The following is a 26,606-nucleotide window of genomic DNA, read 5'->3' on the forward strand; positions in this document are numbered from 1 at the left end:
AGGATAATCTTCCTCCATAGGAAGCATGCCTGCTGTTGGCTCTGTGAAATAGCACTGATGTCAATGCCAGAGAAGCCAGTGACATTTTGGGAACACAGTTTCTTCATATTGCCTACTAAATACCATTAAAACAACCCATTGATTTTATGAAGGTAATCCTTCACAAAAGGTTGACAGAAATAAGCAGCCAAAGATAGGATGGAAAAGCTTCAAAAATTATTCGAGCTAATTTCAGAACTCTAAGGCTTACCACTACCTTTATAATTTTCTGATAAGCAATAAACATATCTTAATTTAAAATATTTTCACAATTAAGTGAAGAAAATTTATTTTGTTTCTGATTTATGCAGTCATTTGGAATGCATGTAAAGTTTAACTGGCTCTTCATGTTCTTTTTGAATGACAATCACCAAATTTCAGATCACACTTCCAAGTCAACATTACAGCATTGAATAATATCCTGGAATGTTTTTGCTTTTGAGGCCAAGAAAAGTTTCACACATGGAACTAGGGTTTAGTATTACATGAACAGTTTATGTTTGAATTAGGTATTATGAAAAATCTTCATACCAATTAACTGATGAAAACAGCAGTCTTCAACTTAAGTAGAATTTGAGGGTTATAGGGTGAGTTTTTACATTGGGTAATATCTAGAACGTCAAACAATGAAAATCAATGGTAACATTTCAAGATTTTTCAGATGTCTGTAGTTTATATTGATCTATCATCCAGTATCAAGTCACCTGTCATTTAGTATGCCTGCCATTATAAATATTTAAGGAGATAGAGAGATTTTCCAAACACAGGCAAAAACTGTATTTTTCAAATGCACTAACAGTTTCTCAGTTTCAGATGCTGTTACCTAAATCACATTTTAAGGCCAAATATACATCGAGTAACTATTGCATTGAAGAAAAATAAAATTGGGAAGTAAACTTCACAGAAATAAAGGCTTGGTAAACAGCGTTGTCTTAGAACTTATACAAACTGTAACGCTAATGATTTATACCACAAAAGCGGCTCCATAATTGGTGTGATGCAATGCTTCAAGGAGCCACCATATTTGCAACAGTGTCTCTCCCCCAACACTGTTTCAATTTCAATTTTCAAATAATTGTTGCCATTATCGTCAATATCCAAAACATTTTCTTCCAAAGATAGTTTTGATTTGATGAAAAGTTGAGTATGAACCAAAGTTTACTAACCACTTCCATCCCCCAAAAAACTACGGACTATGTTAGCCTAGTTTTTACCAGTATGCCCCTTACTTTAAAAATTAAATTGATTCATAAATCAGCTTACAAATGGTTCATAATCCTGGCTAAATGCATGTTGCCTCTCATGGCACCTCTCCTGAACATAAGCATATTCAGGCTATGTTTGCTTAACTAATGTAAACTTGTATAATTCTGTTATGTCGTTCAAGCAATGGTAGCAACCTTTTTTGTGGAACTTGCACATATTAAAATCAATGCACAGGAACTTTACCAATTAATGAGGTAATCTGCAAATAAAGTTCTATTGCAGTAAAGAACACTGATAACTAGCAGTGATTAAATGGGAGAAGTCCTAATGACAGTTCAGAACACTGTTCCAAAATTACTCCTGCGCAACAAGTTGAATAATGGATTCAGTGAGGATAGCTTTTACCTTTCTTTTTGATGGCAAACGGCAAAGCAGACCATGTATGGCCCATAAACCTTATGTCTTTAAAGTGGGGGGGAAAAACACAAACTGAAGAAATTGTGATCTAAATCAAAGCTTAAACAATATTTAGTAGATTTTTGGGAAATGACATCAAATACGAAAAGCAAAATACTGCAGTGCTGGAAATCTGAAATGAAAACAAAATGCGGGAAATACTCAATTGATGAGGCAGCACTTGTGGAGAGAGTTAGCACTTCAGGCTGATGATCTTTCATCAGACAGTAGATCATCAACTTGAAACATTAACTGTTTCTCTTCCCAGTTGCTTCCTGACCCTGAGTATTTTCAGCATTTTCCATGACACTGCTGTATTTGACTGGTATAGCCTAATTGCTCTACATTTTGGTGTGATTCTGAAGAGAGTGGGGAAAAGTAGTCTAACTCTAGATCATGATCAGAATGAAAATAGCACAATATACTTCAACTTTTAAAAGTCACAAACTAAATTTGGGAAGTATTCACATCCAATCTGAGGTCTTTTTGAAGTCTGATTCCACAGCAGTTAGCACTGATCACAAACCTTAGTCCGAGAAGCAAATATGATGTACACATAATACATAAGAAAATTAGGCAAAAAATCCCTTTCCGATGCTACTACTCATGATTTGAGGCCTTTGTAATATAGCTCCAATTAAAGATGCTTTAACCTTTTCAGTATGTAGCATTTACATTTTCTATTAAGAAATGTTGATTTGTGATTTAATGTAAATTTGCATCACAAAAACTATGTAAAGTACTTTTTTTTTTTTGAAAGTTCACATCCTAAGACCACTCATCATCACAAGGGTATCTTGGCACTGTGGGATATTGTGGTAGAGTATTACCAGCAACAGTCTGAAATGCTAATTGCTTTGGTGGGGGATTTTGCCACGTGCCAGCACTCCATTCTTCTTGAGCCTTCTGAAAGCTTCCACCACCACCCCGATAGATTCTGTGCACCTGTTAGATTAAATTATAATAGTAAATATAAAACACATTTTAAATCTGTTTTCTAAACCTGCCCTTAGCTTTTCATATTTTACAATGTCTGAAAAGATTTGCAAACTCTACAAGGTTTCCACCAATCACGTTTAATATGCAACCATGTTTAATGTGAGGTCAAATATTCATTGAAGAATTCTACTTACTAACTGTCTTGAAAATTGACAAAACTAAAAATCATCCAATACTTCAGATCAAGAGCTCTGCAGGGAGTCAAAGGCTGAAACCTATTTCCTACCAAGCTATGACACGTTGCATTGAAACATGTGCAGCAGAGTTTTGGGTGAGCTGAATTATATGGAGGGTGGAAGATAAGAGGCCAGCCAGGAGAGAATTGGAATTTTCCTGGCAGTTCATAAAAGCACAAACGATTTTAACAGATAGGCTGAAGCAAGGTTGGAGATGGATGATTAAACAGAGGAAAGAGAAAGAAGGTAGAAGATTGAAGGAGGAAAAGCAAAAGGCAGAATGAGGAGTAGGGAGGAAAGCAGGAGAAACAGGGAGGGAGCAAGGGATGGATGAACTAGAATAATGTTCCCAACCTTTTAGATTACAGGCTTTGATTAGTCTCAGGCCAATGACATATAAATTTCCTGTTAGTTGGCTCTAGGGGTCCCAAGTCAAATGCCTTGGTGAAAAGTCCTCTTATAAAAGAAAAATAAATTGTATTTTCTATCTCTCCACTTTTGTGTGCATCACACACTACTGGAATAGAGACATTAAGCGAGCCACCTACAAACAAATTTCCAATACTGAACAGGAACAATTGAAGTAACTACCTGTTCATGAGGTAATTCGGTCATTATTCAAAGCTTCTCCATGACTGTGACTTGAAATTCAACAAAATGAAGCAGATGGAAACCCATTCTCTTCTACTCAATAGTGGTGCTTATTTTTGCCACTACTCTATTGAGTTTGGGCAGTCTGCACCATCTTCCAATTCAGCATAAGCTCTGAACACAACTTGCATACATTAGCAAACCTCAAAAGGGATTATTCAAAGTGAATGTTATGTAAAAAGTAAAATAAAAAAGTGTTGAGGTTAGGGTTGCAGCACATTTCTTAGCAAAGTAGAGGGGGCTTTACTCTATACTTAGCCATACTGTGCCAACCTAGGAACACATGATAGTGGCAAGTACCCAAACTAAAACTGACAACTTCATGAAGACAAGTATAAATACCAAACAGTTCAACTTAAATAGAGGTGTTTACTGACTCTACAATACATCACACTGGAGAAGATTCTTGGTAAATTTGGTAGAAACTGCATCATGGTGGTGCAGTCCCTCTACTAGGCTATGAACAGTGATAATGAAAATACATTTGCCTTCGAGATAAGAGAGGATACAAAAAAAGGGCAAGGGACTTAAACATTAAAAAGCACCTTATTTGTTTGGTGAGTATCTGGTAAGTGGATGAGGTCTAGGTTTAAGGTCCTAAGGGTTAAAATAGTATACGAGCTGGTGGTAAAGTTAATAAAATATATTAAAAAAAGAAAATAATGAATAATATAAATAATTAAAACACATTAGTGATGGCAGGACAGGTGATGTGTCAAAGCTGCAGCACGTGGGAGCTCCTGAGTGCCAATGTGATCCAGGGCAAACACATCTGCAGTTAAGTGTTTGCAGCTCGAGGAGTTTTGGCTCAGAATCATTGAGCTGATGGCTCAGCTGTGTACATGGTGACACATCAGGGAGGGGGAAAGTTACCTGGATGCTTTGTACCAGGAGGCAGTCACACCACTTAGGGTAACGTCTTCTGATTTGGTCAGTGGTCAGGGACAGGAGGGTATGACTGTGAGTGAGGTAGATAAGGGAACTCAGGGGGCAGGAGTACAGGAGCCCCAGCCTTTGCAATTGTCCAATAGGTCTGAGGTTCTCTCAGCTTGTTTGGATGAGAGTGGGGGCTGCAGGGTGGATGAGCAACTGACCATGGCACCATGTTACAGGAAGCCACTCAAATTGGGGAAGCACAAAGGAATGCAATGGTAGTAGGGGACAGTATAGTGAGGAGGATTGACAAAGTTCTCTGCAGCAAAGAGCAAGAGTCAAGGCGGATGTGTTGCCCATCCAATGCCAGGGTTCAGGACATCTGCTCATGGCTGATGGGGAACTTGCTGTGGGAGGGGCAGAATCCACTTGTCATACTCCATGTAGGTACCAATGACATAGGTAGAACTCAGAAAGGAGGTTCTGCATTCAGAGTATGAGGAGCTAGACATTCAATTAAAAAGCAGAACCTCAAAGATAATAATCTCTCGATTATTACCTGAGCCATGTGTAACATGGCATAGGGTACATAAAATTAGAGAGATGAATATGTGGCTGAAAGACTGGTGTGGGATAAATGGGTTCTGGTTCTTGGGGAAAGTAGGGGCTGTACCGTTGGGACGGAATGCACCTGAATTGTGCTGGGACCAGTGTTCTAGCAAACTGCATAACTAGGGAAGTAGAGGGGGTTTAAATTAACTAAGCGCGTAAGGAACTTGGGAAGATGTGGTAAATCAGAGTAGAGAAAGGCATTAATGTGTGGAATGATAAACAGACAGTGACAGAAAGAGACAGAGAATATAGGGAGTACAAATCTAAGAGTAAATCAACAGATAAGGCTAGGGGTTACAAAAATAATAAAAAGGGCAAAACTAAAGGCTCTGTATACAAGTGCACGCAGCATTCAAAACTAAACAGATGAACTGAAAGCGCAAATAGAAACAAATAAGAACGATCTGATAGCCACTACAGAGACATGGCTGCAGGATGACATAGATTGGAACTTGAATATTGAAGGGTACATGACATTTAAGAAGCACACAAAGCTAGGAAAAGGTGGAGAGGTGGCTGGTAATTAATGATGGTATTAGCATAATAGAGAAGGATGACCTGAGTTCAGGAAACTAGGATGTAGAAACAGGTTCGGTAGAGATGAGAAATGGTAAAGGCAAGTAGTCACTTGTGGGAGTGGTGTACAAGCCCCCTAACAGTAACCATACAGTAGGACAGGTTATAAAGGAAGAAATAATGTGAGCTCGTCAAAAAGTTAAGGCACAAATCATGGGGGATTTTAATCTGCATTTAGACTGGAAAATCAGATGGGCAAAGATAGCCTAGATGAAGAATTCATAGAATGTTTTTGGGATAGTTTCTTAGAACAGCAAGTTCTGACACCAGAGAGCAGGCTATACTAGACCTAGTATTGTGCAAAGAGATAGTATTAATTAATAACCTCAGTGAAGGCACCCCTAGGTAGCAGAGATAAAAATATGATTGAATATTACAATCCGATTGAGGGCGAGAAGAGTGGGTCCAAGGCTATTTTAAACTTAAACAAGAGCAATTATGAGGGCATAATTATGCGAGCTAAAAGTGAACTGGAAAATTAGGTTAAGGGAAGGTCAATAGTTTGCAGTGGCAGACATTTAAGGGGATATTTTAGAATACGCAGAATAGATACATTCCAATGAGAAAGAAAAAATTCCAAGGGGAGGAGCCACCATCTGTAGTTAACTAAAAAAAAAGATAGTATCAAACTTAAAGAAAAAGCATATAATAGCGCAAAAATGGGTGGCAGGTCAGGAGGTTAGACAGAGTATTAAGAACAGCAAAGAATGATAAGATTGATAAGGAAGGAAAAATTAGAGTACAAGGGAAAGCTAGCTAGAAATATAAAGACAGATAGTAAGAGTTTCTGCAGATATTTAAAAAAGAAAACTTAAAGTGAGTGTTGGTCCTATAGAAAGTGAGTTTGGGAATTAATAATGGAAAATAAGGAAATGGCAGATGAATTGAACCTGTATTTTGCATTGGTCTTCACTATACAGGATACAGTAACATCATAGAAATAGCTATAAATCAGGAAATGGAAGGGAGTTAGGAACTCAGGAAAATTATAAATCACCAGGGAAGTGGTACTGAGAAAACTGTTGGAACTGCAGACTGACAAGTGCCTGGTCCTGAAGGACTTCATCATAGGGTCTTAAAAGAAGTGGCTAGTGAGATAGTTGATGCATTGATTTTAACTTTCCAAAATTCCCTAGATTTGGGAAAGGTTCCATTAGATTGGAAAATAGTGAATGTAACTCTTTTATTCAAAAAGAGACTGAGACAGAAGCAGGAAACTACAGGCCAGTTAGCTTAACAACTGTCATTGGGAAAATGCTAGAAGTTATTAAATATGTTTTAGCAGGGCCCTTGAAAAAAATCAAGGTAATCAGGCAGAGTCAATAGGTTTTGTGAAAGAGAAATCATGTTTAATCAATTTATTGGAGTTCTTTGAAGTAGTAACATATGCTGTTGATAAAGGGGAACTGGTGGATGTGCTGCATTTAGATTTACAGAAGCCACATCAAAGGTTACTGCAAAAAATAAAAGCTCATGGCATAGGGGGTAACATATTGGCATGGATAGAAGATTGGTTAGTTAACAGGACACAGTAGGCATCAATGGGTCTTTTTCTGGTTGGCAAGATGTAATGAGTGGTGTGCTACAGAGATCAGTGCTGAGGCCTCAACTTTTTACAATTTATATAAATGACTTGGATGAAGGGACCAAAGGTATGGTTGCTAAATTTGATGATATAAAGATAGGTAGGATAGTAAGATGTGAAGGAGGACATAAAGAGGCTACAAAGGGATATAGATAGGCTATAAGACCTGGCAAATGGAGCTTAATATGGGAAAGTGTGAAATTGTCCATTTTGGCAGGAAAATTAAAAAAAGCTACATATTATCTAAATGGTAAGAGAATACCAAGCTCTGAGCTGCAGAGAAATTTAGATGTCCTAGTGCATGAATCTCACAGGTTAGTATGTAGGTAAAGCAAGTAATAAGGAAAGCTAATAGAATGTTATCATTTACTGCAAGGGTAATTGAATACAAAAGTAGAGAGGTTATGCTTCAATTATACAGGGCATTGGTGGGAACAGGTCTGGAGTACAATGTTCAGTATTGGTGTCCTTATTTAAAGGAAGGGTGTAAATGCATTGAAAGCAGTTCAGAGAAGGTTTACTAAACTAACACCTAGATTGGGCAGGTTGCCTTATGAGGAAAGGTTAGACAGGCTAGACTTGTATCCGCTGGAGTTTAGAAGAGTAAGAGGCAACTTGATTGAAACATTTAAGATCTTGAGGAGTCTTGGCAGGGTCAATGTGGAGAGATGTTTCCTCTTGTGGGAGAATCTAGTACTAGGGGCCACTGTTTAAAAATAAGGTGAAAATTTTTTTCTCAGAGGGTTCAGAGTCCTTGGAATTCTCTACCTCTAAAGGTGGTGGAAGCAGAATCTTTGAATATTTTAAGGCAGAGGTAGATAGAGTCTTGATAAGCAAGGGGATGAATGATTTTGGGGGTAGGCAAGAATGTGGAGTGAGGTTACAATCAGATCAGCCATGATCTTACTGAATGGTGGTGCAGGCTCTAAGGGCTAAGTGGCCTACTCCTGCTCCTAATTCCATGTCCTGAAACTTGTTTTGCCCGAGTTCTTAACGTTGCAACCCATTTTCTTGAAAAGGAACCTGAAGAGTGCAAGTTAATATTCATCTTGGATGAATCCCAGTTTACTTGCAGAGAGATGTCCAGGTTCATAATCAAATATTTCTTCTAAGCGATTAACTTTGCAACTCAATAGAATCGATCATCATCTCTAGGAACGTCCTGCAGAATGCTTACAGTACCTGCAAGTAGTATATTGAGCTGCTCATCAGTTTACTGAATAATCTGTTCATAGTGTGGGCTGTATTATCCTGGTGGCACCTCCAGATACCTATCACTGAAGGCCACTTGTGATTCAAATAGAAAAATGCACTTTAAAGAACACTTTCAGAGAAGGGGAGAGGGAGCTAAACTTACACGGAAAAGAACAAGTGCACTCAGGATTGCAACTGCTGTGAACATGATCGCAGGGAACAGCATTACCACTCCAGCACCAACATTAACTGAGAAGAAACCTATGGCAGCTATCCATCCACTGAAATAAAAAAACAAGTAATATGGTTAACATGTTATACATAATGATTTTTAATGTTTGTCCAGTACTCACCGCCGATTTAAAAACCCACTTCTTTCAAGATTTTTTTGTTTTTATTGTTAATGCCAGAAACGGAGGGAAAATCTTAAATAAACTTCAGAGAAAGAGATTTCGCTTCCTAATAGTTCATTGAATAAATGACTTTGCATTCAGACTTTCAGCTCAAGAATCCCAGATCACTACACAGCCAATGAAGTACTTTTGAAGCATAGTCACTGTTGTAACATGTGAAAAGGCAACAACTAATTTACACAAAAGGTCAAACAAACAGCAATTAAACCAGATCATGTTATAGTGGTCCGCAGAGGGATGAATATTGACAAGGACAACAGTACAGCTCCCTGCTCTGCCTTGGATAGCACATGGGACTTCTAACATCCTAGACAGGCCCTCAGTTTGTCTGATCTGAAAGACGCACCTCCAAAACAGTTCTGCATTGAAATGTCAGCTTAAATTATACACTCAAGTCCCTGGAGTAGAGCTCAAAAATGCAACCTGCTGATTCAGTGAGCCCAGGCTGACACTAATTTAAATATTATGCCATTTAACTATTTTTAAATAAATATCAATATTCCTTTGTCCTTCAGTATGTTTCTACAGTACCCTGTGACACTTTACTGCAGTACTATCTAGTATCAGTATGTTTTTGAGGCTTTGATTATATATTAGTTTAGTTAATTTTCTATAATTCTTTAAATGTCCTTACAATCCCTTTTAATGGCTTCTCGTAGATATTTTGCTAATCTGTTTACACATGTCATTATCCATTTCTTCATACAGCTTTATATTTGGTGATCTTTAAACATTCTTTTCTAACTATAATATTACTCCATGTAAACAGATCAAACAATAGTTATTTTCAGCCTTTGACAGGTGAAGGCTGAAGTGAAGACTTCACAACAAACTGTAGGTGAAAGCTATATTAAAAATTATTGTTAAGGATAAACAAAAAGATATTTGTTGCCATCTTGTGATAGGTATGAAGTACTGCATTAACACAGCTCAAGTGGTACACATTGGGCCAGACCATACAATACCAAAGGGCCCAGGTGGAAAAGGGTAAAGCAAAGTGCTATATAAATTGGGAAAGGTTTCTAATTATGCTTCCTCCATTGTGGTAGGACTCACCAGGCTCCCCATCCTTTGAATCCAATTGCTTGTAAAGCTGCCAAAACAACTTGGGCAGCAAAAACGAAGAAAAACGCCATGAAATTAAAAGAGCTATCAGATCTGTTGGAGAAAAAAAAATGCAACAATTACAAGCTTGAAAAGGGGTCTGCATTAGGTTGCTCAACATCTTTTATGTCTTTCATCACAAGTATTTACCTAAATGCTTTATAAATTGGACGAAGCCAGCAGACGTATGAACAGGGGCTGAAAAGAACTAGCCAAAGTATTGCCAGGCCAAAGTTGATAGCGCCACCTCCTGCTATCAGCCAAGCTAAGCAGCCTATTAAATTCACTGCTAGGGTAATGCTGTAAACTGAACACAAAGAAAAGCTCAGTTAGGATATCACTGTGATCAGTAATCAATGTGTTTTATAACATACAAAAAAAATCTAGTGAAAATGGTTGAGAAAGTCAAAACTGAAAATAACCTAATAACCAAACTTGCAGGCTTTGCCTAGGAAGCAAACACCTCCACTTTATATTAATCTGCACTTGCACTCTGCCATTCACTTGCAGAATACAGCGCTCCCATTTGGACTTGCTCACCATACACTAATCTGGTTCATACTCAACTGCGTGTTACTACACATCCCACGTCAGGCACATTGCACACTACTTACATGCTGTCAGCCAGAATTCAGCTGGCCACATTATATCACATTCAAACTGGGTTGCATATAGGAATTTCCTTACACGCCTTGATGGGCTCCATCCTGAGCACAAATTAGCCTTTGAAATGGAGCTGTCAAACAAGTTTCCTTTCCTCGTCATGCTAGTTGAGAAATTTGCCAATGGGTTCTCTATTACTATCTACCGCAAGCCTACCTTCACTGGTCAATATACACTTTAGGATTCCCTCATTCCACATCCTAAGATTGGCCTCATCGGCAACATTGTAAATAGGACCCGAGCCATTTGCTCACCGTGCAAGTTTGATGCTGAAATAGGGCCATCCTGCGAGATAATGGCTACACTGATCAGATCATTGCTCGCTCTATATTGCGCAACCTCAGAAAAGGACTTAAGGCTTTTGGTCCTGAAAGATGCCCAGTCTCAGATTATCCTGGAACGATAAGGTGTCTCAAAAATTTGAGCATAAGGTGAAGCTGGCCATTTCACACTGCTACTATGCAGTGGCAACAAAAGTGGTATTCTGCACTAACAGGATGCTACCGTCAAGCCAAAAAGATGTTCTGCCCATCACACAATTGAGTAACATGGTATATAAATTTCAGTGCTGGTGTGATGCTTGGTATGCAGGCTGTACATCCCAATGGCAGGTGGATCATATCAAATAGCATGTCCTTCCCACTGTTCGCAACATGCAAAGTACTGACTGTACCCAACCAGCCCACGCTTTCAAAACTCAAAACATAATGACCAAGATTAGATGTGATTCCACGACTGTACAGCAGAATCAGGATTGTTAAGTGCTAGGAATTACACTGACAACCAATTTAAGATCATCAGTTGGGCTCACAAGTGTGGCTCACTCACGTGTGCTAGAAGCTATATACATGCACACACAAGGCCCTGTCCTTTGCAGATAGAAAGAGCAGGTCCACACATTGTGCCTTTTTCAACTAAACAAAAGCTTGGAACAACCATTTCCTGGGGCATTCTCCATGGCAATTCTCCTCTACCAATTAGAGTCCACTCTCCTCCCATGCAGCATAAATTGTTGTTCCCTTTACAATTGGTATTCTTGCAAATCTGTCCTGATGAGCGCAAGTTGAAAAGCTTCAACAGCATGTCTCTTCTTTCAGCAATACTAAAAAATACTTTATTCCCTCTGAGGTTCTCTTTGCGCAAACCACTCCAGTGACTTTAATAAGGGCAGGAAAGGATCTTCATGCACCCAGGGACAATTCATAGTAGAAAGGGGAGAAAGTGTGCAAATTCGAAATGTCTGAACAGTTACTCTGAAGCCGTCAGACCTCAAAAATCATGCTATAATGGGCATGCAAATTTCATCCAATTGGAATTACACTTTCCCAATCCTGTTTCAAATAAGGTTGGACAGGATCAATTCCTGTCAGCAACATTACCAGAGCAGGGGAGGGAATCCATTCTCTAGCATCTCCACACCAAGAGCAAAATTGATGTTTTACCAAAGCGCAAAACTCAAATGTTAATATTTTCTTCCATAAAAATGGAATGGTGTGTTTTGAACAATCATTTCCCTTTTCTTTAAAAAGTTTGGAAAGGGGAAGAATGGCACAGGTCTTTCAAAAGTTTACCTTCAATATATCCAAAAGTGAACAACCTACCACAGGCAAAACTTTCAATCCATTCTCTAAACAGATATTTATCCAATAAAATAGAAAAAGACAATTGAGGCTCCAATAAATTTGAAAACTTCCATAACATTTAACCTGCACGGCCATTTACATAGCTCAGGTATCCACTAATCAGCATCCAGATGGGGTTTTAAGAGGTGTTCTCAAATGAATTCATATCATCAGTAAAGATAACTCTCTGGGGAGGGAGGGGACCTGAAATGGTCTGTTGGGCTCAAAATTAATTGTGTTACAATACTGAAAATTCTCATCCTTGTTTTAAAATCTATGCATGGCATCACCTCTGCCCATCGCTGTAACCTCTTCCAGCCCTACAATTTTCTAAGCTTTTTGCATTCTGCCAATTCAGGCCTCTTGCACATCCTCTATTTTAGTTGTTCCACCATTGGTGGCTGTGCTGTCAGCTGTCTAGGCCCCATGCTCCAGGAGGCTGCTCAGTAAGATAAGAGCCCATAGTGTTAGAGGCAAGGTGCTAGCATGGATAGAAGATTGGCTATCTTGCAGGAGGCAGAGAGTGGGGATAAGGGGGTCCTTCTCGGGATGGCGGCCGGTGACGAGTGGAGTTCCGCAGGGGTCAGTGTTGGGACCACAACTTTTCACTTTATACATTAATGATCTAGATGAAGGAACTGAGGGCATCCTGGCTAAGTTTGCATATGATACAAAGATAGGTGGAGGGACAGGTGGTATTGAGGAGGCGGGGAGGCTGCAGAAGGATTTGGACAGGTTAGGAGAATGGGCAAAGAAGTGGCAGATGGAATACAATGTGGGCAAGTGTGAGGTCATGCACTTTGGTAGGAAGAATAGAGGCATAGACTATTTTCTAAATGGGGAGAGAATTCAGAAATCTGGAGTGCAAAAGGACTTGGGAGTCCTAGTCCAGGATTCTCTTAAGGTTAACTTGCAGGTTGAGTCGGTAGTTAGGAAGGCAAATGTAATGTTGGCATTTATTTCGAGAGGACTAGAATATAAAAGCAGGGATGTGCTGCTGAGGCTTTACAAGGCTCTGGTCAGACCACATTTAGAATATTGAGAGCAATTTTGGGCCCCGTATCCCAGGAAGGATGTGCTGGCCCTGGAGAGGGTCCAGAGGAGGTTCACGAGAACGATCCCAGGAATGAAAGGCTTAACATATGAGGAACTTTGAGGACTCTGGGTCTATACTCAATGGAGTTTAGAAGGATCAGGGGGGATCTGATTGAAACTTACAGAATACTGAAAGGCCTGGATAGAGTGGACGTGGGGAAGATGTTTCCATTAGTAGGAGAGACTAGGACCCGAGGGCACAGCCTCAGAGTAAAGGGAAGACCTTTTAGAACAGAGATGAGGAGAAACTTCTTTAGCCAGAGAGTGGTGAACCTATGGAATTCATTGCCACAGAAGGCTGTGGAGGCCAGGTCATTGAGTGTTTAAGGCCGAGATAGATGGGTTCTTGATTGGTAAGGGGATGAAAGGTTACGGGGAGAAGGCGGGAGAATGGGGTTGAGAAACTTATCAGCCATGACTGAATGGCGGAGCAGACCCGATGGGCCAAATCACCTAATTTCTGCTCCTATGTCTTATGGTCTTATTCCTTTCCTAAAGCTCTCCACCTTGCTACTTTTAAGAAGTTCATCAAAACCTGCCACTTTGTCCAAGCCTTGGTCATCTCTCCCGTTATCTTATGTGGTTTGTTGACAAGCTTTGTTTAGCAATGCTCCTGTGAAGCACCTTAGGACACTTTACTGCTTTAAAAGGCACTAAAGAAATGCAAGTTTATATGCCAATTCTTATCTCCCTCCTCTGCAAGGGACTACTCCCTGGTACTAAAAATAAGTCTGGTGGAGGCAAGCAAGGAATCCCATGGGTTGTCACACATAACTGGTCTGGACCCCAATCAGGAGACACATCAACCAGAAAGAGAACAGTGCTGATAATATAATAGACACTTTTCTTTACCCTCCCCTCTGTTTTATTGCTAGTAAACATCTAATTAGCAAGGTTGAAGCTAAGAATAATTAATAAACCCTGCTATTGAGAATGACTGTAGATAGGAAGCATATATGAAAAGGAGCCTACCTAGCAAAAAAAGAGTATATTCGCTGCATTAATTACACATGCCACCCTAGAAAAATATCATACAGTTTGAAAACAAAATAGCTCAACTTACAGATCCACAAATGGTAGATTCGCTTTACAAGATGAGAGTGATCTGGTGGGATCTCTTCTTCAAAATTTTGATAGAAGCAAGGCTTCAAAGGAATAAACTTTGGAAGTGGGGGGAAATTGTTTGCTTTTTCTAAAAAAACAGATTTGATAACATGACAGTTACAAGTGCATTTACCTTCTTTTGTTATTTATCATCAAGCATTAGACCATGCTCTGTGTCACAGAAAACAGGAGCAAACACGAGCAAAAGCAAAATACTGCAGATGCTGGAGATCTGAAAAAAATGACAGGAAAGTGCAGCAAATACTCAGCAGTAATGCTCCTGCTGAACTGTGCACACGTGCAGCTGCACAGCAATCTGGAAGGTATAGTGCAGGCCACTCACATTGTTCCCTATAAGATAGCGTGTGTTCTAGGAATTCCTAGAATAGTAGCATTGTGTTAATTTTAAAATGTCTGCTTTCAGGAAGCTCAAGAGTGCATCTCCATCAGGCAAAATATATACTTCCTGGCTCACATACAGCCACCACTTCAGAGAGAATGAGTCACCTCTAAATGAGTTCTACAGGCAACTGTCATTGGCAGTGAGATTCAGTCTACCATTGGAAGGCGATCACTATCAGAATTACCTGTTCCACAGGTATAAACATATTTCAGGTAGTTCAGGTAGAACCCAAAGACCTTTGAACCATGGCAATTATTTATTTGTGAAAGTTCCCTGGAATACTCCTCAGTGTGGATTGCAAAGCAAAGGATGCTTATGATTAATACCCCCTATCTGGACTTTGCGGCTGATTTTGGCTGGCAGTTGGCAAGCTAGGAGTATAGTGAATGCTCATCAATATCAGATTTCACGTATAAACTTTGCCATCACAGACACAGCTTCAAACTAAACAGCATGATCTCAGAACTACATAGAAATTACAACATGAAAATAGATCAATTCATGAGAGTGTTAATCTTCCATAAGAGCAATACACTTAATCCACATTCCCATCCTGTTTCTATACCCCTTTTCCTTCAACCACTTATCAAACTCTTAAATATTGGCACGGACCCCTGCAGAAAATTAGGACACTCAATCCACAGTGTCCTAATTTTCAGTGTTAAAAAAAAAAACTTTCTTCTGCTGTGTCTCCTAAATCTCTTACATTTCTTATATCCACTATCCATGCCTCCTAACTCTAGATTCTTCAACCACTGGAAACTCCTTTAATCTGATCGTTCCCATCCCTTAAATGATTTTAATTACTTCTATCAAATACATGGAGTTCAAATTCCATCTTGGAAGTTTGAAAATTTGAATTTAGTTAATAAAATGGTGCCTTTAAAATAAGTGACCATGAAGCTATCAGATCATTGTAAAAACTCACTGGTTTGTTGATATCCTTTATAGAAAAAAAACCTGACAATCTTCTGTCTAGTTTATGATGTGATGCATGTTCCACAACAATGTGGCTCACTCTCAGTTGCCCCTTGATGTGGCCTAGCAAGACAATGTGTTGTATCCAGGGTAATAAATGCAGTGAGGGTGAAGGAGGAAAAGAAAGAAAAAGCTTGCTCCTCTTTGAACTATGCTTTTTAAAATTAAAAACCAGATATTTCTTCCAGCTGTTTCTTCGTTCCTCCTAACACTCTTGCATCTTCGAACCACTCAGTGAAGAGGACAGACAAATGGCTGTGCCCAGGCTGCTTTTGGCAAAAAGATCCGAGTGCATGAGGAAGGATGTTATTGTTCCATCATTCTAACAGACAGATCATTATGACCTCTGTTAGGTTAGTCCTCTCTATAACTCAACACAATTAGAAACCTTCCATCTGACGGCCACCACAAAGTTATCTACAGTATATTCTCCTTTATTAACCTATGCAAGTGTTTCAAGAAGATTTTTATTATTTATCATATCACAAGTGCTAGAAAGTCAACAGAACCTACCAGTCATGGTCTTCAGTTGGTCTTAGCTACTGCTTTGTCAGTTCTGAAGAACAGAAAACAATATTTGGAAAGTATAAGTAAAACAAATTAGGTTTTATTTTCAAATTATCTGAATATACAAATTCACAAATTATTTAAATATATATTTACAATGGTACCTCAATGACAGTGAGTTGGCGTTATAACATATCATGCTAAAGGGCTTAGACATGAAAAAGCTCCTGATTTAAGTTAGGCCATCTGGGAGGTGGAAAAAGTGGAGAAACTGAGTAGTTCTAATGTTATTTCAGTCTGACCCCTAATGGATGAAATGGAGACAGCGATCTCAAAGGTTTATTGAAACATATAACATTCTGCAGGGGCTTGACAGGGTAGATGCTGAAAGGGTGTTTCCCCTCCTGGGGGAATCTAGAACTAGGGATAGAGTTTCAAAACAAGGGGTCTCCCATTTAAGACTAAGATGAGGAGGAATTTCTTCTCTCAGAGGGTTGTTACTCTTTGGAATTCTCTTCCACAGTGAAGGTTGAATCATTGAAAATATTCAAGGCCGAGTTGGACAGACTTCTGATCAAAAAGGGAGTCAAGGGTTACGCAGTGGTGGGGGAAAGCAGGCTGAAAAGTGGAGTAAAGGCCACTCTCAGATCAGCCATGATCTTATTGAATGATGGAGCAGGCTTGGCGGGTCAAATGGCCTACTGTTGCTCTTATGTCTTATGATCTTATTTACAAAATAAGTCATAACACTGCATGAGGAATCTGGTGATATTTCTTTGATTAAAATGAAAATATTTGCTTAAATGTTATTTACTTCATAAAGTTGAATCAGTTAATACTTATCAAAGCATATGTCTATTTATTCATACACAATATATTCGCTATATTCACAATATTTATTGAAAAATTATGAATCTTAAAATGAAGTTCTCGGTTTTCAAATGTCTCATGGTGCTTCTGTGCACGAGGAATCAGATCAGCAAACTGGCACACAATATGGCAGAAGCATGCCAATATTCAAAGTAAATTGGCAAGTACTATTCACACAATTAAATTATTTCTTGCCAAATTTCCAACACACTGATTACTCCTGCATTATACATGTCAAGTGCAGACAGTGCTCACAGACAGAAACCCAAATGAGGGAGAACACTCAGTGAAATACAAATGTTGACACTATACATATGCTTAAGAGTGGATAATTTTTCATCCTAAGTATTTTTAAGTAATTGCAAAATTAATTTAAATTAAGTATATGTGCTTTTTGCAATTTGCTACAATCAGAGGGGTATCTACAGGCATGTAACTCAGTAAGATAACCATTTGTTCTCCTTTCATGCTACTTTTCCAGAGCATTTATATAGCACTTTTCATGACCATAGGACATCTCAAAGTGCTTTCAGCCAATGAAGTAATTTTGAAGTGCAGTCATTTTTGTAATGTAGGAAATGCATCAATTTGTACACAGCAAGTCCCCACAAACTGCAACTTGACATGATCTGTTTCTGTGATGTTGATTGAGGCACAAAGCTTAGCCAAAACATTGGGATAAATTCCCTGCTCTTTGAAATACTGCCATGGGATATTTTACATTCAGCCAAAAGGGCAGACTGGGGCTCAGTTTATCTTATTTGAAAGATGGCACCTCTGACAGTGCAGAAGGTTTAAAGTTTCATCTCAAAGATGGATGACAGTAGTTAGCAAGACAATGCCAAATACCATGTCAAAAATGCCTTTAGTTTGGAGTATTGGTCACAATCCACAGCAAGATCAAATCCACACCATTTAAAAATTATGTCTTTTATGTAATGTTACAAGCTGCTATACTAGAATTTTGCACACTATTGTAACTTTTACAATTAAATGGCTACACTTTGATTAACAATTCAACCATAGGGGTACGTTTACCTAAAACTGCAGGATAATGACATTATGACAGAAGAAAGTTCTAAAGTCGTGACCCATAATTCCCATAATTTTCTAAAGAAAAAACTTTAAGTGATGAGAATCGCTTTCACTACAGCCCAATAAGTCCTTCATTAGCTCTATTCTGCTGCAATACCAAACTGTGATAGAGAGGGCCAAATAAGTACAACAGTGAAAGCTGTTCAATTTATTTCAACATATCCACTTCAAATTGCAGAACAGCTTTGCGCAGATAACTCAAGCAACCTCTGTTACTTTAATTTCCAAAATATGAGTACCAAATTGAAATTTTGAAGTTTTTGACTAATATTTGGAACTCAAGAGGGAGCAGGATAACGCAGTCATCTGACAAATCATCAGAAATACGCTGCAAATTGGCCCAGATTTTCACTTCATGTCTAGATCCATAGTGGTCATCCCAATGGCAGAGTTTACACTTCACTATCAAAACTCAAGTTAAAACAAAATTACGACTTTTAAGCACACAAAGAATAGAATTAAAAAGGAATCACCCCCCCACCAAAAAAGGCTGGGGAAATGGGTGGGCCAGTGAGAAAGAGATCAAAATGTCCCCACAGTCCACCTCCCTGTACCAGCAGTTAAGTATTTACATTGTTGAACATTTAAAACCAGCTTAAGAAACCACCACATGCAGTCTCTTAATCATGAGACCAGCTTGGGTTACCTGATGGATCACTTTGCAACATTCCAAGGGGTGTTGGTAATGACACCCTTTCCCCATCTTGGCTGGTAATACTAGCCTAACAGTTCAATACCCTATTTAAAACGTTATTAATTTTAATTAATTATCACCTCTTATGCTTTAATAGCCACAGGTTCCGGTAAAATCCTGGGATGTCAACTTAGTGTTGTTTGTTGGCACGGTAACATTAGGCTCCCTACAGGAGCCATTGCCTTTATCAGTACTACGGTATCCTGACTAATGGTGCTTGATTGACAGCAACATTTAAAATAAAAATTATACATATACACTATATGATACAAACTGAAAAGCTATTTCTGTCAGCAAACAACCCCCATCCAGGAAAATCATTTTCATTTCAAGTTTTAGATTTATCAAAATACCAGTAAACAAATTTTACGCTGTAGATACAATTTTCTCCAGATATTGTAAAGGAGTAATAAGTACAATTTTATGATCTAAAACAAACATTTTAAAAAACTTAAATGGCTTTATCATTTGTATCACCAATTCACAGCACCCTATTGTATTTAAATCCCTTTATGGCTTTGCTCCCTTAACACTGTAACCTCCTTTGGTCCTCCATAAACCCTGCCATTTCCCCACCTCACACTTCTTACAACATAGCACTGTGATCAAACCTTTGGCCACCTCCCCTCATGGCCCAGATTTTGCAGTCAGCAACAAAGTGATGGCATTCGCCGCTGAGAGTGAAGAAAGCTACCCACAAATATCGAGTGTGATTTAATCTTTCCCAACATTACGTTCATTCTGGCATCCGCACAAGATGACCTCTGGCATCTGACAATGATATCATCAAGCAGATTAAACAGCCTTGATAAAAATTGGCTGGATAACAAACCAGGAAATAAAATGCATTAATTATCTTTCTGTTTTTAACCATTTCACAGAAAGGAAAACGGAGATTGGGGCCGTACGTGTGAAATTAATGTCAAAGCTGAAATATCGAACAATTTTTTTTAAAAATCCAGGGTGTTTTAACAATTTTTTAATCATAATAGAGAAATTTGACATTCTACATATACAAAATTAGTTTTTTCAGGAGCAGTGAAGTTGTTCAGCAGTAATTATGAATTCAGTACGCTATCAAAAATCCAGATACACCTCGTTCCATAAGGCATAACTTTATCAATAGTTTTTAAAGTGATTGAGTGGAAGTTCACACTAGTTCAAGTGATTCCTAAAGAATTCCATCTGTGTGGATGTTAATAGCACCCCCTGTGGAGAAAGGGGTAATCACTGAAAGTAACTTCCAGATTTCCACATTTAACGTGCATATAAAAACACCAGAATTGCTGTCAATTTTACAGTTATGGCACCAAACACTGGACTACAAAATCCAGATCTGTATCTTCTTTGGCTCAGTGTCCATCTTGGTCTGATTTTGCCTCTGAAGTGCCTTGAGATGTTTTTCTCTGTAAATAGTACTATATAAATGCAAGCTGCTGACATTGTCATCCATCTGGGCAGGTGCAGAGCTTTAAACTTGAAGTTGGTCTCCTAGCCAAAGACCAGCAAGTATTGGTCTGTGGTTAAACTTAATGGATCAGTGAACGCATCCCAATGTTAATGCATCCTCTTATTCTGTATCATATTGCAGCTATTTATCCAGACTTTGCTACATGGTTCTGTGTCTGTCATCTGTTTGTGCTGGGTATATTTTAAGTTAGTTATCAGATATCAGTTCTCGTTTTAAAAAAGATAAAGCTGGTGATTTAAACATTTATCACCCACAGTTGCAATCTATCCCAACAAGCTTTGATAGTATAAAACATTGTGACTCCAAAATGATTTTCTTCTCTTCTACAGCCCATATTTTGTGTCAAATATAACACACAGCACATAGTTCTGACAATTTCAATAAAAGTTGAGCTGTCATGTAATTGTTAAAATGCCCTTTATACTTTACCCTGAATCAAAGTATTGAAGCAACAGGGAAAGGGCAGAGTAAATAAAACATTAATAATTAATAGCATTACAGTAGATGCAGAATATATAGTATGATGGCAGCACAATCACTACATCCCAAACAGGTTGCAAATATCAAACTTCACGTAATGAAAGAAAAGCTTGTTGCTGAATATTGCTCATGGATTTAGGGAATCATGTGTGGTGGTGTCTTTATGTTTACTTTGCACAACACGACCCACAGTAAAAATTGTTATACTTTCAGGATTCTGATGGACCTTTTGTGTGTACAACAGCCAAACTGACAAATTGCTATTTTGGAGTTGGCTGTTAGTGTTCTATACTCTCAACCTATGCAGAAGCCAAATGCAAAATATGGATGTGATGGGATTCCAGAGAGTCTAATAATCAAGTCCACAGCCATTGTAGAGTGAGAGAGTACTGAGATAGTCAATTTCTTACAGCTGTTACTACTGCAGAAAGACACAGGAAAAAACATTAACTGATCAATGAACATAGTTGCACAGGATTAGTTTTTCTTTTGATGATTTCTTAGCAGACTATCCAGCTGAACTTGCCAGAACATAGGAGATTGAAACATTGAAAGTAAGATGCATTAAACCTGAAATTGAAGGAGTGGTTGATACTGTTCGTATGGAAATGGACAGGTCTTTAGGGGAGGGATGGTAAGACAGAGATAACATTTTAAAAGGCTTATCCTAGATATGAAGGCTAAGTAAACTTCAAAAATAACTAGAAATCAAGTGGGAAGTTGCCCTTCTCTAATACACTTCAAAAGAGAGATAGGAGCCAGCTTTTGCAAATTACAAGTATTTAACCTATAGATTAACTTGGCCCTGTTAATTGTCCGTGAAGGAGATGAGTGAGCATTGCTACAGTTTAAAATTTACACAATCAGACCAGAGTATTTTTTTAAAATCCTGTAAAAGCAAGGCAATTTTTTCCACAGAGGACTTGGTGTCAAAAGTACACAGATGACCAGTAAGAGCACTGTGCAATTTATCTACAGTACTCAATTATTGAAACATAACTGAGCATCAGCCCTACGGTCTTCACACAAACTTACTCCTACACCTCTTTCCAGAGATTCACTCAGGGGCAGCTAAGATTTCATACACCCATTCAGAAACAGGTTATGTATTAAGCAACCTTCCCCTTCTATGCAACTGCCTAACTTGTAAACAAATCACCCAGGTAGCTCTAATCTAAATGAAACCATTTGATTTTACCAGCTTTCGGAGTGGACATGGTGGAAATACCACATTTCCCCAGTGCCACGTGCTGTTGGTATATTAGTCCCGTAGCATGCTATCTCACTCATTTTACCTATAAGAGGTGCAGGTTCATAGCTTACAAAAAACTGTCATTTGCATTTTGAGAGCACCCAGATCATAGAAACAGGGCTTGTCATCATAAAATGCCAGCATTTTAATCTTCCAAGTTTGAAATGGAGTCCTGAAAGGCCTCCTAGAATGCTTTGAATAGGACTTTAAACATAGAATGACTGGGTAAAGTCATATAAAACATTAAAGGAACTAGAATGTGATCTTAAAAAGGTAATTTGCTCACTGTAAACAAATGTTAGCCTATTTTAATCGGTTAGCAAATAGATATCAATTCCCCAGGGGACAGCAAAAAAAATTAGGTCTGTTTATGAGAAAATGGAAAATTTGTAGTGGACATCTTTCACTCGTGAGCAGTACCATGCCAAGACAAGAAAGTAACCAACTGAAGTGGGGCTCTAGATTTACAGTTTAAAACAGTGTTATGATCCATAGCTGAGGTTACCCCTGGACAAGCCTGATCCCAGAGTGGAACCCAGCTTGAAAAATCCTAATTTTTATTTCTGCTTGTTTAGATACATGGAGAGTAGCTACTAAACAGAGGCATAGGAGTCAGCTGATGAACTTTTAACAAAAAAAAACATTTATTCAACAAGAAAAGATGAACTATATTACAATATTCCTTCACCCACAACTATACATTTACAGATGTATACAGACCTGTAAGGATAAAACAAGTTACAAAAGCTATCTTATACTCTAATATTCACAATAAGTACATAGTCCATGTAAACCTATGGCACCCTGTGGTCAGACACACCTCACTCAAACTAAGTGACAGTTGCCACCTCAAACAAATGCTACGGATCTCTCAACTCCCCCCAGGCGCTTGTCACACTGTGAGCCAACCGGTCTCACTGAACTGTGTCCTTTACATGAGGATTTCCAATCTCCATTCTCCAGGACCTCACCTTGGAATCTTCTCCCAAACTGACGTTTTCGCTCAGACACCTTCCACAAGGGTTCAACTCCAGGGTTTTGAATTCTCCTTCTGACGTTCCTCTTCCCTGGGTCACCACATGCACTCAAGCTGTCTTCCATGCACTCTCTCTCACCAACTCAGCCAAAACAGTGCATCACTGCTTCACACGCCCATAGCAAAGAATTACAGACCTTCAGTTGTCTCTTTGAACCATCTCAATTCTTGCAAGCTGTTCTCACTTCAAATCTGAAGCTTGGAGCCTTTCCCTCTGCCCCTCACTCTTAACTTCACTTAACAGGACCTTTGTCCAGGTTCCTGTCCTTCCTTTAACCAGGGGGTCATCTTTGGACTTTTTTCTTCCACTCCCCTGGACTTTTAGGGTTTTCTTAGCTTGGGACTTGCTATCTGTCCCCTTTTAGGCTGCTTCTGCTTCACAGCTGCCTTCAAACCAACTGAACTCAAACAGCTTCCAAAACAAACTTCTGTCTTTCTTCTTGTGTGTGTGTGTGTGTGTGTGTGTGTGTGTGTGTGTCTGTCTGTCTGTGGGAGGAACCTGCCTATTTGGCCCCCCTGTTGCTAGGCAATAGCACTGTTCCTCCAACTTGTGCATTCATTTTTACTTTACAGAGGTCATAAGCGTCTCATTAGAAATGCAAGCAGCCTTTTAAAGTGAAACTAAAACGCCATTTGACCTTTCTTAACACAGATACTGAAATACAAATTAAACTTAAAACTTTAAAGCTAAAACTCATTCCTAACAACCACAGCTACAAGTATAACTTAAGCTATTTCTATTTCCCAACAACAGGAACGTTCAACAAAAGAGCTTAGCAGATTCACTTGGCACGTCATAACATTCAAGGCTATGGGCTGGTAAATGGGATTAGGTAGGTAGGTCAGGTGTCTCACGTGTCGGTGCAGACTCGATGGGCCGAAGGACCTCTTCTGCACTGTGAGATTCTGTGATTCTGTGATTCAGTCTTCTGAAGAGACCCAAGTATAATTGGAGGTAGGATCTAGCCAACACTGGCTGCTACAGGGCCCACATACACACAATATCATGAATGTATTTCAGTTTGATCCTCATAGTACAGGATATGAACTTAAATTGTGTCAAATCTTGCTCAATAATGCTGCTATGAAGCAACTGGGGGCATTTTTACTCTAAAGGCGCTATATAAATGCAAGTTGTTGGCGGTAGTCTTCAGCGACTGCTGTCATCCAAACTATGTGCCACTAGGGGCTAACGAATGACAACAATGCTCAAGTGTCCATCAACAACTTACATTTATATAGGGCATTTAACACAGTAAAAATTCCCAAAGTGCTTAACAAGAGTAATATCAATAGAATAGGGGCAGGTAGAAAAGGTGGTTAAGAAGGCATATGGGATACTTGCCTTTATTAGCCGAGGCATAGAACATAAGAGCTGGGAGGTTATGCTGGAACTGTATAAAAACGCTGGTTAGGCCACCGCTAGAGTATTGCGTGCAGTTCTGGAATCCGCATTATAGGAAGGATGTGACTGCACTAGAGAGAGAGTGCAGAGGAGATTTACCAGGATGTTGCCTAGGCTGGAGAGTTTTAGTTATGAGGAGAGATTGGATAGACTGGGGTTATTTTCCCTGGAGCAGAGGAGATTGAGGGGGGACATGATTGAGGTGTATAAAATTGAGGGGCATAGTGTAGACAGGAAGGAACTTTTCCCCTTGGTAGAGGGATCAATAACCAGGGGGTATAGATTTAATGTAAGGGGCAGGAGGTTTAGAGGGGATGTGAGGAAGATTTTTTCACCCAGAGGGTGGTGAGAATCTGGAACGCTCTGCCTGAAAGGGTGGTAGAGGCAGAAACCCTCACAACATTTAAGAAGTATTTGGATGTGCACTTGCAATGCCATAGCATACAAGGCCATGGGCCTAGTGCTGGAAAATGGGATTAGAATAGTTGGGTACTTGTTTGACCGGTGCAGACTCGATGGACCAAAGGGCCTTTTTCTGTGCTGTAGACCTCTATGACTCCAAAAGTTTTTAACATCAAGTCAAAGAAGAAAAAATCAGGGCAAATGACCAAAAGCTTGATCAAAGAGGTAGTTTTAAGGAGAAAATTATAAGAGTACAGATGGAGAGGCAGATAGCTTTAGGGGAGGAATTCCAGAGCTTAGCCTTCCAAGGCTACTGAAACAAAGGCAAATGATAGATTGATTAAAATTAAGAATGAAGAGGTCAGGACTGAAAGAGCAGAGAGATTTAAGGCTTTTTGGTGCTAGAGAAGCAAGACCATGGAGAGATTTGAAAACAAGGATGAGAATTTTGAAACTCAGGTGTTGTCTGACAGGGAACCAGTGAAGGTCAGCAAGCACAGGTCTAATAGATGAATGAGATACAAGCAACACAGTTTTGGATGCACACAAATGTCAGGTGGAACAGTCAAGTTTAAAGGCATAGAGCTATCAAAGGCATGGTGCTGTCACTCCATGCCTTTATCTAATATCTAACAATATCTAAAAATCTTGGGTCAAGTCCCATGAGTGGAGTTAATGTTGAAGTTCAGCTAGGCTCTTACTGAATGGCAGAGCTGGCTCAAGGGGCCACTTGGCCTACTGCTGCTCCTAATTCATATATGCCAATGATAATTTTTTTAAAAACTCATAGAACATGGAATTCTCTACTTAAGAGGGTTGTGGATGCTCCATCATTGAATCAGAATATTCATAAATATTCAGAAAATATTTATATCAGAAAATAAAGCATGGGGAGCAGGCGGGATAGTAGGGCCATGATTGCATTGAATGGCAGATCAGGCTCGACAGGCCATATGCTCTACCCCCCTGCTCTTATTTCTTGTGTTCATGTGTGGGCATCACTATCAAGGACAGCGTTTATTGCCCATCGCTAACGGCCCTCGAGGTGATAGTGAGCCACTTTCTTAAATGCAACTGAGTGGCTTGTTAGGCCGTGTCAGAGGGCAGTTAAGAGCGAACCAGATGTATAGGTCGGGAGTCACATACAAGCTTCTTTCCCTAAAGGAGAGACACTGGCGAACCAGTCTGCTTTCTAAAGGAACAATTCCCCCGCCACACTTACTGCTCACACACACACACACACACACTGGGTGTGCAGTCCACTCAACAACCCCACTCCCAACCCTTCCACAGCCATTGCCAATGGAGTAAGAGCAGAAGACGCCCGACGCTGTCCGCAGTACCTGGGCAAAGCTTTGACATGGAAATGGGAGGGAGAGGGTTTCCATCATCACCACATCATTACATCATTTACATTCAAGTCAAATACACAAAGATAAACATGACTGGGTATTTTTTTTTGTGTGTAAAATTCAGACGCAGCAATTAAAACACCCAGCGCACGCACCGCACCGCACCGCCGCGCGGGTGTTTTATTTATTTACTCACTCACCTCACAAACCGTTAGCCGTTCAAAGTGAGCGGAGCCCAGGTGCCAATTTCCTTCCGGCGGGCCGCAAGCTCACGAGACCCGGCGCGCCGCGCA

The 26,606-nt window shown here is 39.4% G+C and overlaps 1 protein-coding gene across 1 annotated transcript; it reads right to left on the reverse strand.

Moving 5' to 3' along the window:
* Positions 1–1,660: 1,660 nt before the first annotated feature.
* Positions 1,661–26,606, reverse strand: LOC144688898 (secretory carrier-associated membrane protein 4-like). The gene is made up of 7 exons (XM_078555920.1): positions 26,514–26,606; positions 16,263–16,305; positions 14,328–14,456; positions 10,035–10,191; positions 9,837–9,938; positions 8,531–8,648; positions 1,661–2,646 (listed from the first exon to the last, which is right to left on the reverse strand). Exons 2-7 carry the CDS (start codon positions 16,267–16,269, stop codon positions 2,470–2,472), a joined length of 690 nt encoding a protein of 229 aa, XP_078412046.1. The 5' UTR covers positions 16,270–16,305; positions 26,514–26,606; the 3' UTR covers positions 1,661–2,469.

This window comes from Cetorhinus maximus, chromosome 13 (assembly GCF_964194155.1).
Source record: "Cetorhinus maximus chromosome 13, sCetMax3.hap1.1, whole genome shotgun sequence".
In the NCBI taxonomy this organism is placed as follows: domain Eukaryota; kingdom Metazoa; phylum Chordata; class Chondrichthyes; order Lamniformes; family Cetorhinidae; genus Cetorhinus; species Cetorhinus maximus.

Excerpts from the sequence above, each read along its gene's own strand:
- LOC144688898 (XM_078555920.1), bottom strand. Across the intron at positions 10,192-14,327 it reads AATCTACCATTTGTGGATCT|TTTACAGCATTACCCTAGCA; the intron begins GTAAGTTGAGCT and ends CTTTGTGTTCAG. Across the intron at positions 9,939-10,034 it reads CCAATTTATAAAGCATTTAG|ATCTGATAGCTCTTTTAATT; the intron begins GTAAATACTTGT and ends TTTCTCCAACAG.